The 16,729-nt window shown below is 41.1% G+C and overlaps 1 protein-coding gene across 4 annotated transcripts in view; it reads right to left on the bottom strand.

The window, feature by feature from the left end:
- The window catches only part of TUT7 (terminal uridylyl transferase 7), a 55,754-nt gene that overhangs the window by 6,130 nt on the left and 32,895 nt on the right, over window positions 1–16,729 (bottom strand). For 2 of the 4 annotated variants that reach the window (XM_041004652.1, XM_041004651.1), the window contains 10 exons: window positions 16,385–16,474; window positions 15,523–15,636; window positions 15,333–15,410; window positions 14,564–14,741; window positions 12,607–12,654; window positions 12,436–12,527; window positions 9,040–9,155; window positions 6,961–7,286; window positions 5,289–5,365; window positions 4,909–4,972 (listed from right to left, as the gene is read on the bottom strand). In XM_041004652.1, the coding sequence (XP_040860586.1) occupies window positions 4,909–4,972; window positions 5,289–5,365; window positions 6,961–7,286; window positions 9,040–9,155; window positions 12,436–12,527; window positions 12,607–12,654; window positions 14,564–14,741; window positions 15,333–15,410; window positions 15,523–15,636; window positions 16,385–16,474 (1,183 nt within the window). The remainder of the gene's footprint in view (window positions 1–4,908; window positions 4,973–5,288; window positions 5,366–6,960; window positions 7,287–9,039; window positions 9,156–12,435; window positions 12,528–12,606; window positions 12,655–14,563; window positions 14,742–15,332; window positions 15,411–15,522; window positions 15,637–16,384; window positions 16,475–16,729) is intronic. The other 2 variants (XM_041004654.1, XM_041004653.1) reach the window with 2 other exon arrangements.

Here is a 16,729-nt window from a genome sequence, read left to right as displayed (position 1 = left end):
ATTCAGATCACTTTATATATTCAAGATAACACACTATGTTATGGGTAGAAACTCAACTACCTAAATAAGTTAACAGTTCCATTGAATTTCCTCCTGTTGAACAACATTCAAAATCGATATAGCTGAACACTCCTAGTGTGGGGCTTGCTTAACTTTCCTAGGCTGTGCATGGTGTCATAGCCGGAACCAGACTGGGCTTGGGAAACCAAAGCCAGAGCTCCCTGCTGTGGAAGCTGCAGGGGATGCGAGATGGCTGTTTCTCAATGATAGAGGCAAGAGACAACTAGGACTTCTCACACCATTTGCTCCCTGGAGAGATCCAGTACATACGAAAAGAGAGCACGTTCCTCTTAACTGCAGGAACTATCTTTTATTACCCCTCAGTAGATGCCTAAAACTGAAGACATACAGTGCCAGACCCTATCTAAATCATTCCAGGTATTCTCTTCCTATATACACAAAACTGTGACAACATGAGGCAAAGTTTAGCCAGGGTCCTGACATGATAGCCTAGTGGTTAAAGTCCTCACTTTGCACACACCAATATCCCATATGGGTGCCGGTTTGCATCCCAACTGCCCTGCTTCCCGTCCAGCTCCCTGCTTGTGGCCTTGGAAAGCATTAGAGGATGGCCCAAAGTCTTGGGACCCTGCACCCACATGGGAGGCCTGGAAGTGATTGGTTCAGCTCTGGCTGTTGTGGCTACTTGGAGAGTGAACCAGCAGATGGAAGATCTTTCTGTATCTCCTTCACTCTGTAAATCTGACTTCCAATAAAAATAAATCTAAAAGAAAAAAAGATTAGCCATAAAACCAGAAATGATCAAATAGAACAATTATAACTGTATGCTGAAATAAAGGTTGTGTTTGTGGTTATTCTCCCCCTTTCAAAATATCTTACTGTACTGTTTTCAGATCTCAGTTGACTGCGGGCAACCAGAAGCTCAAAAAGGGATTAAAATATATAGGTAATTCTACATTATGTATAAATATAAACATCAGATCATACCAACAAAGTTCTAAAACTTGGAAAGCTTAACAGATATCATAAATTATAAAATCATTTCTAAAGCTCCCCTTCTTAAATTCCATGTTTATTGCACAAAGAAAAAGATGACAAAAAGTTGCTAAGATTGCCTGTAGGAAAATACTCAGATGTTGAGATCACATTTCATGTTACTGGAAATTGCTGAAGAAGGTACAAAGTCTGGTAACATTATTCTGTTTTTAATATTCCACCTCAAGTTTCTTCCTTGCCTTCCAGGCCCGAAACGCTGGTTAAAACCTTTCAGAATCTCATGGTTGCTCAGTCATGTCAGCCTTCTTCCCCAGGGGACTGGGGTGTGGACTTTAACCCTACAGGAAGGCCACAAGGTCCACAACTCCATGCTGGTCTCACTATAATCAGGTTTCTCCCTTATTCGCTAAAGAAATGGCACTTCTCAAAGTCATCTATGCCTTTACAGTGTCAGATCCAATGTTTAACTCTGTACCTCTCTGGAGTGCCCACTCAGGGCTGGTCAGGCCCTTGCCTCAGTGGCCTCTGTAGCTCAGTCTCTGCATGTTTCTCTCTGCCTTCTGCATTTACCAGCTGGGTGACCTCACTGAGAACAGACAGCTTTCTGTCTTTAACCTGCATTTCTCCAAACACTAGGTCTGTACAGCAGTACTTGAAAAAACTGGTGGAAATGGAATTAGCAGTTTATTTTGGTGCCAAAAATCTAAAATACATACACAATTTTTTTTTTGCTAGTATATTTTTCATGACATTTTGAAACTCTCTTGCATGCACAGATTTAGCAATTTTTCCGTATATTTAATTTTTCCATAAATTTTTCAAAGTGCTGCAATATACACCCAGTACTTTGATATCTATCCATAGTTCTTTAATTCCATCTTAGGAGTTCAAAATGAATTCACTTTATCCCCCAGATATCTGTGTTTCCTAGCACAGGAAGCACAATCTCCATTTTTTTCTCAGTGATTAGGACAAAATTAGCTTGTTTTTGATTTTATTTTTTAAAAAGGATTTTTTTTTAAACTGGACAGTCAGGTACACAAGAGAGGAGGATAGACAGAGAAAGGTCTTCTGTTTGCTGGTTCACTCCCCAAGTGGCTGCAACAGCTGGAGCTGAGCTGATCCAAAGCCAGGAGCCAGGAGTTCCCCTGGGGTCTCCAGGTGCAGGGTCCCAAGGCCTTGGGTTGTCCTTGACTGCTTTCCCAGGCCATAAGCAGGGAGCTGGATAAGAAGTGGGGTAGCCAGGATGTGAAGCGACATCTGCATGGGATGTTGTTTCATGCAAGGTGAAGACTTTAGCTACTAGGCTGTGGGCTTTTGTTTTTGTTTTTGAAAAGCTTATTTATTCAAAAGAATAGGGACAAAAGGGGAGAAGAGAAAGACAGGGAGGGATAAAAGGAGGGAAGAATCTCTCCAATCAGTGATTCACTCTCCAAATGTCTACAATATCCAGGGCTGGGACAGGCCAAAGCCAGGAGCAAGAATTTAATTTTCATCCTCCCTGTGGATAGCAGGGAATCAAAATTTGAGTCATCATTTGTTTCCCTGCAGAGTACACATAGGTAGAAAGCTGGAAGGGAAATAGAGGCAGGACTCAAATCTAGGCACTCAGAATATGTGTGTCTCAAGTGGTGGTTTAATGTGCTGTGGCACCTAGACTGCTCCAGGCCAAAAACCTTAGCATCATTTCTGCCTAATTTTTTCTCACATTTTAGCATCCAATCCAGTGGGCCTTGTAGGGAAAGTGTGGGTACCACTCTGATGAGTTGCAATTCCAACTGTGAGCATGAGAACCAGGGCTGGGGCTGAGCATAGTTGGATAAGCTGCATTAGTGTGAGCTTGATGGTGTGGCTGGCTATGTTGAGCTAGGCTGCAGTACCCACTGGTGTGTATAAGAGCTAAATGGGATGCAGGACGGACTGGACTAGTCAGCTGCATACTGGCAAATACAGGAACTATGGCTGGGGTTGGGCCTGATCACTCTGACTACACTATAGTTTCCACTGGTGTGCTCGAGGGCTGAGTGTGTGGTGGGCAGGGTTAGGCTGAGCCGCAGCATCTGTTGGTTTGTGTGAGATGAGGCTGGGAACAACAGTGTGCATGAAGGTTGATGCTAGTGATGGACTGAGCCGGACCCCACACTGGCTGGCACATGCAGGAGTCAGGCTGGGGTTACCTCTGGCAATGCTTCTTTGGAGACCTCCCCAGTTGTACCGCTGGATTAAAAACTCCAACTACAGGGAAACCACAGCTTTTGTGGTCTGATCTTGAATGCATGTATTGCATTGGTCTCCTTGGTCTCCTCAGTTGTTGATGCCTGCACAGTAGACAGCATGCCAAGATGCACATAGGGGACATGACAATCAGCTCACTGAGGCCTGCACAGGACATCTAGTACAATAGCAGAGGATGGAGAGTGGGACAAATTGGACAACTCTCCAGGCCAAGCTATGACAGCAAGTATCTGGATGAGCAGAAACACTAAGGTAGATCATGTCAGCCAATCCTTGGAAGGATTTCCTTAACCTTGGAGCAACAAAATCAACAGTGTCTCAGAATTGTTGAAACCATTTAAGCAGTACCCTTAGAACTTGCTCCAGATTGGGGCTCCTAGGATGGCATCAAGCAGTTGTCCCTCATCCCCGGGTACTGATGCGGTAGGCTAATGGGAGTGGCCTTATTCCCTTCTCTCTCTGCCTCCCCCAGATATAGCCAGAAAAAAAAAATTGGAAGCAATTGTCTCATCCACTTTCCCCTATACCTTGACCCTCCCCACCCTAATCAATGATCCACCACATAAGCATACATCCTTCTTAACTATGTAGACAACATCAAAAATAATTTTTAAAAAATCCAATCCACCAATCTTGTTGATGCTAATTTCAAATATCCAAACATGAACAATCCATACCTCCTCTACCACTTCTACCCAAGCCTAAGCCATCTTTCCAGCTATGTAATAGCGTCCTGGTTCATGTTTAAGTTTCTGCTCTTGCCTCTACATAGCAGCCACAGGGAACTTTGTAAAATAAACCTCAGATAATATCACTCATTGGTTCAAAACCCTCTAATAGCTTTTGTCATGTCCCGACTGCTGCTGAAGGTGCTTCACCATGCAGATCCATCCACTCTCTAGCTCTTGCTTCTCATTCCCCTGGCCCTCCACCCCCGGCCACTGCCATTGCTGGCTGTTGCTGGGGGCAAGAACTGTTCGGCTCCACAGGTAACTGCTCAACTTCCATTTCTCTTTCACTTGCTCCATCCATGCATCTGAGGATGTACTTAAATTGTTGCTTATCAGAGGCCACCTGACTACCACATGAACTCTTGCTGACACTGTCTATCATCACTGTCTTCTGACAAGAAAGTACGGCAAATGAGAAGAGCCTTTGATTCCTCACTGCCTCTCTTCAGTGCTGAGGCAGGTGCTCTGCACTCAGAAATGCCTGTGGAGGATGACCACTATTTCTTCAAGAGTAAATGAACTAGACTGAAATGGGAAGACTGGAGTTCAGGCTAAGAGTCACTTTTTTGTCCTTACTATGGTTCTTGGCAAACATCTCCTAGGAGGACAAAACACTGCTGGCAAGACAGAGGGAATTTCCAAGCAGAAACACATAGTGTCAGGAAACAGCTAACTGAAGACGATGCCTCCTACATAGTAGTGGTAGAAGAATCACTTGGAACGTTTGAAAAGCACAGTCCCAAGATTGATCACAAAACATCAGATTTAGGATATGAAGATGATTGTGTTTTTAAAAGTTCTCCCTATAGATGCTGATGTCCAATCCTTGTTAAAAATCACTCTTTCCAAGTGGAGTTTCAAAAGGCATGTGGTAAAGTATGAAGTAAATAAAATAATATACATTTGTTTCTAAAAACCCACATACCTGACTGGGGACTCAAAAATATTGCTGTTTTTTGTTTCTTTTTGTCTTCATGTAAAAGCACTGCCTAAAAAATGAAATACACTGATTTACAAAATCGAAAGGAACAGTATCTGAAATAGCCTTAAAACTGACACCACATCCAAGAAGAGCTGAAATTAGAAACGGGAGAGGCAGAGGGTGCGAGTTAGTCACATGCAGGAAACACTGCCATCTTGTGCCCAGCAAGCCCTGACACACAGCTCATGTGAGTGGCAAAGAGACAGCAGTGGGGGTGGGGAGGAAGGAGGGAGAGCCAGCACAGAGCTGCACAAGCCCAGGAAGGGTTTCTGCAGTTAAGGGGTGATAGAGAAGCTTCCCTCTCCATTTTGAACTCCGTTTACCTGAACAAAGGTACCAGGTGACCTCAGAGGGCTAGGTGAAGAGGGGGATCCAAACAAACAATCTGACATACACAGACCTAAAGAAAGAATGCAGCACTTCTTGTTCCTACTTTAAATTCAGAGCAACAGCTCTGTTCTCAAACGTTTGTAGAAAGACTTTCTGCTATTTTAGAAGGCTCCACCATGTCTACTGGGAGAACAAAATAATATATTTGAAGAAACGAGAGGGAACAACACAATTTTCAACACAGGAAGAAGCTGAAATTTTCAACTGCTCCCAAGAGAAAGCGGTGACACCCTAGCTCCACAAGCCGCCTGTATCGAACTGATATCCAATCCTGGCTAAAAAGCAGGTGCTCATCAGAGCTGAGCAGCTTCTGTACTCTGCTCACCACCACCACACAAAGGGCAGCCTCCCAAAACAAGCTGGGGTAAATCTGCCTGAAATTCCATTTATACCATTGGGCATCCTTATGTATCAACTGGGAATATTAACTACCACAACTGACTACATGAAAATTAAATTAAATGAGATTATTTGTACAATACACTTTCCTTTTATAACCCTAAGAAAATCATTTTATTCCAGTGCTATGGCCCATTTCAGGGCAAAGTTCTGAATTCCTTATGCTGGTCCATGCTAGCTAGTCAAAGCTCAAACTTTCATGAACATTTAAGCCCTATTTTATAAATGGATGAACTATTTTCATATTTCTAAAAATGATGAAATAAAATGGAAATGAGGCGCAAGTGTTCTAAGAACAAAACATGGGCACACTGCAGCACAGTAAGAAAGTGTAAAGCAGTGCTGACACTCGTAACGCTGTGCATAAATATGATGGATGGCAGCAACAGGGCTAACTACTCATAGGAAAGCACCATTCCCCTGGGTTCCTTTACTGTGCTTATCAGCTGTGCTCTGAGAAACAATGTGAGAGCGTATACTTACTTGTAACTCATCAGCTTTTATATCTATGTCCTCTTCAAAATCTGTTATACAGGTGCCTAGCAGGGTCACTTCACTCATTTAGTCAAAATGGCCACTTCACATAAAACTTAAACATGCGGGCTCTGCAAATGTCTTAAAACTACAAACAACATATTTTCTTCACACCAAGAATAATCATGCTTGCTTATAGAAAACTGACAATCTCTGAAGATAAAATCCTCCCTTGTTCTCTCCAGAGAAAACCACCATTTCCAGTTTAGCATATTTCTTCATATTCCCTCTCCTGTGCATGTGCTGCATGTATTCAACAAAAGCTTCAGTGGCCCAGGGGTGCAGAGAGTGGAATGTGCTGAGAAAACAGTCTACCACCTACTGTACAGGCGTGGCAACGGCACCCTCTGAGTGAAGTTACGGGAGGCGTGGCCTGTGTGCTGGGGACTGGGGCTAAAACTTTTAGGTATCTGGGATGATAAGACTGTCATTTCATTAATATTCTTAGAAAACCCATCAAAATGATTTTTGATAAGATTATAAATAAACCCAGAAATAAGTTTTAAGATATATGCAGTATCAGAATTAAAGGGAAGTAAAACTCATTTTCCTAAAATGAAAATCTTTTTTCTTGTATGAATATATCAGAGAAATATGACTACACCAGTTAACTGTAAAAAGACTTCCTTGCAGTTGGTAGTGCCAGTAGCAAGGTGTGGCGTGTGTCCATACCTGGGGAGCCTTTAAACTGTGGGCATTCTTTTTTGATGTGCCCCTCTCTCCCACAATTGAAACACCGCTTCTCTCTGAGGTCTCTGTCATCTGGCCTCTTCCACTTTTCCATTGGTGGCCTGAGAAGCTTCTCCCTTGTCAGGTCCACAGGCATCCGCATGGGCTTGGCTTTTGGGGGTGTACAGGGCATGCTCTTATCTTCTTTTGCTGACACTTCCCTCTCTGTGTATTTGTTTTGAATTTCTTTGTCCTCTTTGTTTCTTTTTTCTTTGTTTTCAGGGTATCTTTGGTTCAGGGTATCTTCCTGATCTCGCCGTCGCCTCACTCTGGAAAAACACAAACATAACAGTAATGAAAACATCTAAACAGAAAACAACACTAACATGAAGGTAACTCCAGGTTTCACAAATAACCAGGAAGAAAAATTCTCAAAGGGAAGAGTAAGAATTTAACAGATAGAAATCCATTATCCTTATAAGAAGCTCTTAAGAATTTAAAAGTTTAGTTTTTCTTTTTCCAAGTTGCTCTCATGCTAACAAAACAAAAAATCAATGCAATAAAACACACCACACATATCCAAATCCAAACTTTTTGAATTAGTGCAACTCCTTGGTTCAATGGCTACTTTGATACTGATGTTACTACCAGATGATTGGCTGAAAACCCTTTCTGATAAATTAACATTCCTTCTTAGAAACTGGAAATGTGAGATGTGGGGCTTTACTGAACGTTCACATGAGAAAGGGATTATAAGGAATTTTTACTTTTAAAATGTCAACATTCATTTCTTCCATGTGCTATGTGATCACCATTATTTGAATGATAAAAGTTAAGTACTAAGAAAGAGCCCATTAGATTCCAGCTGGTACTTGAGTAGTTAAAACATTGTCCAGTCAGACACCCATCACTATTGCCCAAAATATTACGTCTCAAACAAGCAAGCCAAAGTATGTCCACAGTACCGTCCCCACCCCTCCGCTTCACAAACATCAGCATCAGAAAGCATGGTGACCAAACTGAGAAGCTTATTAACAATTAAGGGTTAAGCTAACTAATAATGAAGGATTCTATATCCCAGTAAATTCTCAGTGATATAAATCCCAACATGATCCATCTAAATCACAGGCTATACCTTGTTTACAATGGAAAACCTGTGGGAATTAATTTGATTGTTAATTGCCTAAAATGATTCTAAACTTTTCACTGCTGTAAAAGGGGAAGGATTTCAGTTTTTTCTATTTTGCACCTATAGAAGAGGTTAATTCAACATTATGGCCATCACCAAAATTTTAAAAAGGGACTACAAATAGAAGATTATCTGCTCAATACATTTGAGTCAACTCTCATCACTTACACTTAATAGTGATGTTTTAAATCACACATTTAAGAACCTTAAATGTATCTGGAAAAACTTGTGATTTCATGCAAGGTTATTCCTTCTATTACAAAAGAGCCTTATTTAAAAGCTCAGGGTGCTAGCAGTGTGGCACAGGCAATACAGCTGTACCACGTGCAATTCAGCTGCATGCTCACAGCCTGAAAAAATAACAGAAGCAACTTCTCAGGCCGCTGCCAGAGAAGCCGAGAGGCAGGTGATGGGGACCTCAGGCAGAGGCATGGCTTCACGTGTGGGAGAGAAGGGCACATAGGAAGGAATGCCCACAGTTTAAAGAGAGAAGACAGCCCAGGGTTTGGACCCCTGCCACTCATGTGGAAGAGCTGAGAGAAGCATCTGGTTTTGTGAACCAGTGGATGGAAGGTTTCTGCTTCGCCCATTTTCAATCTCCAACTTTCAAATAAATAGTTCAGTCTTGGGAAAAGGACCACAAGAAACTCCAGGCTCTCAGCTTTGGACTGGTCCAGCTCCAGCCCTGCTGGGCACTTGGGGAGTAAACCAGGGCATGGAAGACCCTTCTCTGTCAATCCTCCTTTCAAATAAAAATAAATAAAGCTTTTTTAAAAAGCATTATTGTCTCTCAAAAACAAAAACAAACACAAAAGAAAAAAGCAAAGTAAAACAAAGAAAAACAGCCCCAGACACAGAAAATAAAAGTACTCTTTTTTTTAATATTTACTTACTTTCTCCTCATAGGACAGTCCTTCATGAAGTGTCCAATTTTCCCACAAATTCTGCAACATCTATCATTTGGGGCAAGTTCACCTTCAGTTAGTACATCCGGATCAAAAAAATATTCCTATAAGACCATAAACACAAAAGCGCAAACTGTTAATGAAATCAAACACAAAGACTACCAAGATGTTAGAGAGATATCTTGGGTGTCGAGCAGGGATATGTTTTTAACAAACATTATTTATACTGTTTAATTCCAAACAAAATCTAAAACTAGCAGGAATTCAGATTCAGGTCAGTTTTACCCATATTCATTTTTATTTATTCCTCTTGGTCACACAGGGCACTGTTTGATCCTCACCCTTATGGTTTAAACACTGAACTAAACAGGAGCATTTCCCATCCCTACCAGCCACCTTCCCCAGGAATCAGGAGGGCATTTAGGATGGGTAAAAGGGGCTCACAAGGGCCCAGGGTGGTAGTCTGGTGGCTAAAGTTCTCGCCTTGCATGCAATGGGATCCCATATGGGTGCCGGTTCTAATCTTGACAAACCCATTTCCCATTCAGCTCCCTGCTTGTCGCCTGGGAAAGCAATCGAGGACAGCCCAAAGCCTTGGGACTCTGCACCAGTGTGGGAGACCTGGAAGAGGACCCAGGTTCCTGGTTGTAGATAGGCTCAACTCTGGCCATTGTGGCCATTTGGTGAGTGAGTGAATCAGCGGATGCAAGATCTTCCTCTGTCTCCCCTCCTCTCTGTGTATCTTTCCAATAAAAATAAATAAATCTTTTTTTTAAAAAAGCCTCACAAAACAGAAACTCAACCCTAAGAAAGTGAACATGATGTACATTTTACATGGAGGAAAAGAAAAAAGCCAAGTATTGCTGCTGTTTTGCCATGGCTCCTGAAGTCAAAAACCAAACCAAACCAAGCCAAACAGAAACAGAAGACAATAATCTTGACTCCAGCCTCATGGCTACTAAAATTAAGGTGGGAACCAGCAGCACAGACATTACCTGGGATCTCTCAAATGCAGAAAACTGGATCCCACTTCAGGACTACCAAATGAATTAGTACTTGCATTCTAGCAAAATCTCTAGGTGACTGAATTACTTTCAAAAGTGTGAGTGTGGAGGAATTAGTAATACATAGCTAAAATCAGGTTTGCAAGAAGCAAGCAGAGGACAGAAGTTAAGTAAAAAGTCTCTATTGAGGGGCTGGCAGCATGGTGTAGCAAATTGAGGTCTCCCCTATGGTGCTGGTATTAACTACAGGCATCAGATTGAACCCCAGCTACTTGACTTCTAATCCAGCTTCCAGCTAATGTGCCTGGGAAAGTGCTTGGCCACACAAGGGAGACCAGCTAGAAGCTCCTGGCTCCTGGCTTTGAGCCGACCCAGCTCCAGACTTTGTGGCCATTTGGAGAGTGAACCAGCAGAGGGAAGACCTTTGTGTGTCTCCCTGTTTCTCTTAACTTTGCCTTTCAAGTAAAAACAAATGAATCTTAAAAAAAAGTGTAGAAGAAGATCTCCATCTCCTTTTTCTCTAACTGTGCCTTATAAATCTTTTTTTTCCCCCTAAAGACTTTATTAGGGTTGGGGCAGGAAGGGCATTAGAGGTTTCAAGGGTACAAAATTTCACTCATGAAAAATACATTTTTTGAGATCAATTGATCAGAGTAACTAGCCAGTAATAACATGTATTTTAAAATGAGATTAAAAATCTCAAATTAAACTGACAGAGATGCCCGTAGATCTACTGTAAGCATTTCTTGGAGCACACATGGATCAACACATCACTGTGTTCCATAAATGTACATAATCATGATATGTTAAAGGCATTACCACTAAGTCTTTATCTAAAGATCATTAATGCAAGAGAAAAACAACTTTATCTTTAAATTCATCAAGTCACTGGTCATTTTCCTTGCACTGAAATACAATTTTTTTTTTAAAGATTTCTTTACTTTTATTTGAAAGGCAGATTTACAGAGAAAGATATTCCTTTCACTGGTTCATTCCAAGTGGGCCCACTGCACAATGCCTGGAGCTGAGCCAATCTGAAGCCAGGAGCCAGGTGCTTCTTCCAGGTCTCCCACATGGGTGCCGGGTCCCAAAGCTTTGGGTCGTCCTTGACTGCCTTCCCAGGCCACAGGCAGGGAGCTGGATGGGAAGCGGGGCTGCCGGGATTAGAACCGGCGCCCATATGGGATCCTGGGCGTGCAAGGTGAGGACCTTAACCACTATGCTATTGTGCCGGACCCTGAAATACAATCCTTAAAGCAATAATTTATTTAGGGGCCAGCGGTGTGGTGTGGCCTGTGAAGCTGACATCCTCTGTGGGTGCAGGTTCAAGTTCCTGCTGCTTCATTTCCTGTCCAGCTCCCTGCCTATGGCCTGGGGAAGCAGCAGAGGATGGCCTCAGTCCTCATGGCCCTGCAACCTTCTGGAGGCTCCTGGCTTTGGACTGTCCCAGCTCTGCTACTAGTGCCCATTTGGGGAATAAGCCCATCTCTGTTTCTCCTTCTCTCTCTGTAAGGTCTGCTTTTCAAATCAAAATAAATAAAAAATAAAAATAAAGTGATATATAGTCAGAGTGGGCCATGTCAAACCCAGAAGACCTTCCTGGTCTCTAATGGGGGTGGCAGGGGCCCACATCCTTGAGCCATCATCTGCATCTTTTCCAGTGCATTAGCAGGAAACTGGACTGTAAGCTCAGCAGCAGGGTCTGCTGGTGTTTCATGGGGCGGCTTAACTTAATGCAGCACAATGCTGGCCCTTATTTTCAAAGCTGTTCCAGTGCTGGTATGTATTAATAAGGAAAATCATTAGCAGCAATATTATTAATCTCTCTACATAAATTTGTTTTCAAAGGTTATTGATTTTTATTGGAAAGACAGATTTATACAGAGAAGGAGCTGCAGAAAGCGCCTCCTTCTACCAGTTCACTCCCTGGATGGCTGCAATGGCCAGAATTGAGTCGTTTTGGAGCCAGGAGCTTCTTCTGGTTCTCCCACATGTGTGTAGGGTTCCAAGGCTTTGGACCATCCTCTACTGCTTTTCCAGGCAACAAACAGGGATCTGAATGGGAAGTGGAGCACTGGGACCTGAGCTAGCTGGTAAGCATATAGGATCTCGGCGCTTGCAGGGGGAGGATTAGCCAATTGAGCCATTGTGTCAGGCACCTCTTTCCCATTGTCCCCCTGTCCCATATTCTTTCTTACTATGCTTTTTTATTCTCCTGACAAGTGATCTCTAACTAGGCATCTTGAAGAAAGGTCTTTAGAAATGACTCTGAACTACAATTATCTTAGCCAGACCTGGACTTTGGAGTAATAACAACTTCACTGAAGTACAGTGTACACGTTAGGTTACTAATATTTTTTGGCATTTCCAATAAACTCACCATTTTTGAAGGGTAGTCCTTAGGAACTCCTTTAACTGGACTGCCAAACACTCTTCTACCATTGATAAATGCTTTCATTATAAAATTTGTCACTAAGAAGAAAATAGTTGAGAGGCTGATCAGATGAAATAAAAGGAAAAGAGACTATGTCAAAGCTGCAAAGTAACTTACTTTTTCTTGATAAACCAGCTCCAAGATTATGATTCAAATCAAATGGGTCTAAGTAAAGAAAATTAAGAATAAGATTATTAAATAGAAAATATCATTGTGATTTACATCCAATAAGTGCTGCCCATATAATAAGAACAAAGTATCAAATATTTGGCTTATCATGAATAAAAGCATTAAATGGCTGGCTTTTCAGTGGCCTTCAAATCTATAATAGAGCTAAATATCCTACACTTTCAACTATGAGACTGGGATATTTCCAAAAGTGTTTATCATGACAGTGATTTTTATTTAAATTTGTATAAAATACCTAATATTGTAAGCATCTGCCTAAGTTTGAACAAAATACTATTTGAAGACACACTAGTTGAATATTTTCTAATGATGCGAGCTTGGCTTATATATAAATCACAAATATGTTTAAACATTTTAACAGAGTGTTCCTGATAAGCAATAAGTCTCTTTAAGATCATGTTAGGGGTTGGCATCGTAGCAGATAAAGATGCCTCTTGCAATTCTAGAATCGCATATCTGATCCAGCTCCTCACTTATGTGAGGAGAGCAGGGGACATGGGTCCAAGGACTTGGGCCCTTGAAACCCACACAAGAGATCCATCCAGTAGAAGGCTCCTGGCTTCAGCCAGGACCTGCCTGGGTCGTCATGGTCACTTAGGGAGTGAATCAGTAGATGGAAGATCTCTTTGTCTCTCCCTTTCTTTGCAATTCTGCATTTCAAATATTTTTATAGGATCACTTCAGAGAATAATTCATTTCAGTTTTCAAAAAAACATACAAGCACAGACATCTGGTTCCAATGGCATGCCAACTCAATCTCAGCATACCATCCCAGCAAAAGCTTCATATAAAGACTTCCATATAATCTGTTATAAAAGATTTTTTGTGTTTTTTTTTTTTTTTAATCTGAAAGGCAGAGTTACAGAGTAAAAGAGACAGAGAGAAATAGAGACTCTCTCCCCCACTGGTCCACTCCTCAAATGGCCTTGACAGCTGGAGCTGAGATGATCCTAAGCCAGGATCCAGGAACTCTTCCAGTAACTGGGTGCAGGGCTAAAGGACTTGAGCCACCCTCCCTAGAGGCTATAAACAGGGAGCTGGAAACAAACTGGTACCTATATGGGATGCTGGAGACACATACAAATGCTTAGCCTACTATGCCAAGGTGCCAGTCCCCCCATAGAATCTTAATTCTAAGACAGCTATAGATATAATCTACTATGGGATATTTGTTAGATGATTTACACAGTGGTGGGAATGATGTCCAACATGTATATTCAGCATAAATAAACTATAAAATAATGGTATAAAAATTTCTTAACCAAATACTACTTTAAAGGTAATTTACTCTATATACATGATTCTTAATTTATACATCATATGTAGACATTTAACTAGTTCCTTCATAAGCCTCAAAAAAATATTAACCAAATTAAAGAAAAAAAAAATGAGGCACTGTCATTATGGTAATGTGGGTTAAGCTGTTGCCCACAATGCATGTTGAAGTTCCAGCGGCTCATTTTCTGTTCCAGTCCCTTGCTTATGTGGTCTAGGACAGCAACACAAGATGCCCGTTTACTTGGTCCCTTGCCACCCAGATGAAATTCTTGGCTCCTATGTTTGGCTTGGTCCCGCCCCCAACAAAAGTCCTATTATACTAACGCTGCCTTAATTCCAATGTCACAAGTTATTTTCCTGTGCAGATTCACAAACAGTAACAGATGGTCTTGATGAACACAGACTCTCTCCTGAGAGGTCCCTCATGAGAGAATCAGTGTTGAGGTTGGAGACAGGTGAATTGGCCTGATATCGACAACAATGGGAACTGCCACAGCTGGCATCCTGCACGCTAGCTGGTGGCTCTCCGAGAACAACTTTGTACAAGAGGAAGAATGATGCCCTCCCAGTTCAACTCTATATTCTAAATACTTGATTTTATTTGTACCTTCAATTACAATATATTTTGAGGTCCACTGTTTCTTAAAAGTCGTAAGCAGACTTTTCCTCCTGATGCTAATAACATGTTCTTTAAAATCAAATTCTTCTGTGTAGAAACGAAGAAGTCCCAGCCATAACTGCCCGACAGATTCTGTATTTTTTCCATACTCTGGCCAGTAGGCAGGCTGGAAACAGAAGGGAACAAGAAATATCATGCTCTGTGTAAAGTGAATACCAACTATTCATTTGTTGTTTTAGGGAGCAAATTCACTCTTCTGATTAAATAAAACACACAAAAAATATAAATACACAAATTTTTTCACATATAAAAGTAGCTTGCAAGAATATTAATCTCTATGATTTAAGAGACAGGGACAGCTCAGTCTGCAATATTAAATATTAGAATGTGCTAGTGGGGGAAGCTGGAAACAAACTCGATGATCCTTGGCAATCGCACAGTGTACTAGGTGACTGTATTTCAGTGGAAGTCCTCGCAAATTTGTAGTACAAAAAGCGGAGAGCAGACAGTTCATTCATGTAGAATAAGTTACCCAATCACTTAGAGTCAGTGAATACTACAAAAATACTAAATATAGTCCTTAGAAACTCACCTGGTTTAATAAAACTATTTTCACTTCAAAGCAAGCAAACACCTGTAAATGCTAGTTTGCTGCTAATAAATATATATTTATACCACATGGCCATTTATACTATAGCATAGTACAGCTAACTTTTAGTCAACGATGCAGGAAACTCTTTACTCTTAAGATACGTACCAGATCATATATTTGATCAAAAAAATATATATTCCAGCCATCCACAAGTATTTCCGGTTTCTTTTCACCTTTGTAGATCTGAAATTAATTTTTGAGGCTATCAGTATGGATTACAAACTCAATATATTAATACAGAAACTTACAGGAAAACAGTTAAAATTCAATTTTGAGGGATTTCTTTCAGTTATACCTCTTGAAGGACAGGAATGACTGGTGGATTCCGCTGCTGGAGAAAGTACAGCACCATGAGCGTGTAGGCGTACGATGATAAGCTGCCTCTAGATGCGTCACCAATGTCACACATCTAGAGGGGAAGAAAATGAAGAACAGGAAACATCATCGCTGCTTCCTGATAAATTTGCAGCTATTCTATTATTGCTAAAACTAAGGTGCTTATTTTTTGGGAGTACTATAAAAGTACAATTTTCAAAGGCTAAGGTAAACCAGTGAAACAAACTCAGAAAACTAGTAGACTATTAGGTGCAAGCAAGGTCATGTTTGTCGCCATCCTGCAGCAATGGACTTGGTGCATGGAGCCAATTTAACATGCGTGGACTCTGACTGATGATGGAAAGCCGAAGTTTATTAGTGGCATCAGACTTTATGCACCGAGAGTCTTATAGGATGATAAAGAAGGAGGTACTGAGCTTAACAACAAAACCAATCAACTGCTTATATACTTTTGTTTGGAACTCTTTTTTTGTTTATCCCATCAAGTGTTCTCATTCACATGCTGTCCACTCAACTGTTCTCAGACAAATGATATCCTTCTAGTTATACAAATGGCACCCACTCAGTTGTTTTCATACAAATATTATCCTATCAATTGTAATCCTGTGCTTGCTGACCTTGCAGGGTCACAATGTCCTTCTACAACCATGTAAAATTCAAAACAATAAAAACAGAAGCTGCTGCCTAAGCCTTCCCAAACAATTACAGCATACATAGGAGATGCTGCTGTTCCTTAAAAATATTAGACATATGTTTATAATAAGATTTTAAGACATGATCAAATTTCATGGTAAATCCCAACACTAATCGTACTCACTTACCTTTGTAAACACTTTCATGGTATAGCACAGATATTTCACTCTGGGATCAATGTCTGAATAAGCAGATAAAAGCCTTGTGTTATGAAGGGCCTGTTAAAAGGGAAATTACACTATAAGGCTATTAATTACATGAAAAGGTCTGAAGCTGGAATATTCTGATTCACTTTAGGCAGAAGACATTTTTCACCAAAGAGAAGTGTCATTTACTAGATAATACTGAAGACTTAACAACTGACCTCATGACTTCTACTTCATATACATATTCTCACTGTAAGCATCTAGAAAATACAGGCTATTAAACAGGGCCAGAGGGGGCTCATAAAACCTTAAAGCAAGCAGGATATA

Source organism: Ochotona curzoniae, unplaced genomic scaffold (assembly GCF_017591425.1).
Source record: "Ochotona curzoniae isolate NIBS_2020 unplaced genomic scaffold, NIBS_Ocur_1.0 scaffold_3208, whole genome shotgun sequence".
Classification (NCBI taxonomy): domain Eukaryota; kingdom Metazoa; phylum Chordata; class Mammalia; order Lagomorpha; family Ochotonidae; genus Ochotona; species Ochotona curzoniae.
This window is presented reverse-complemented; position numbering and strand designations above follow the sequence as displayed.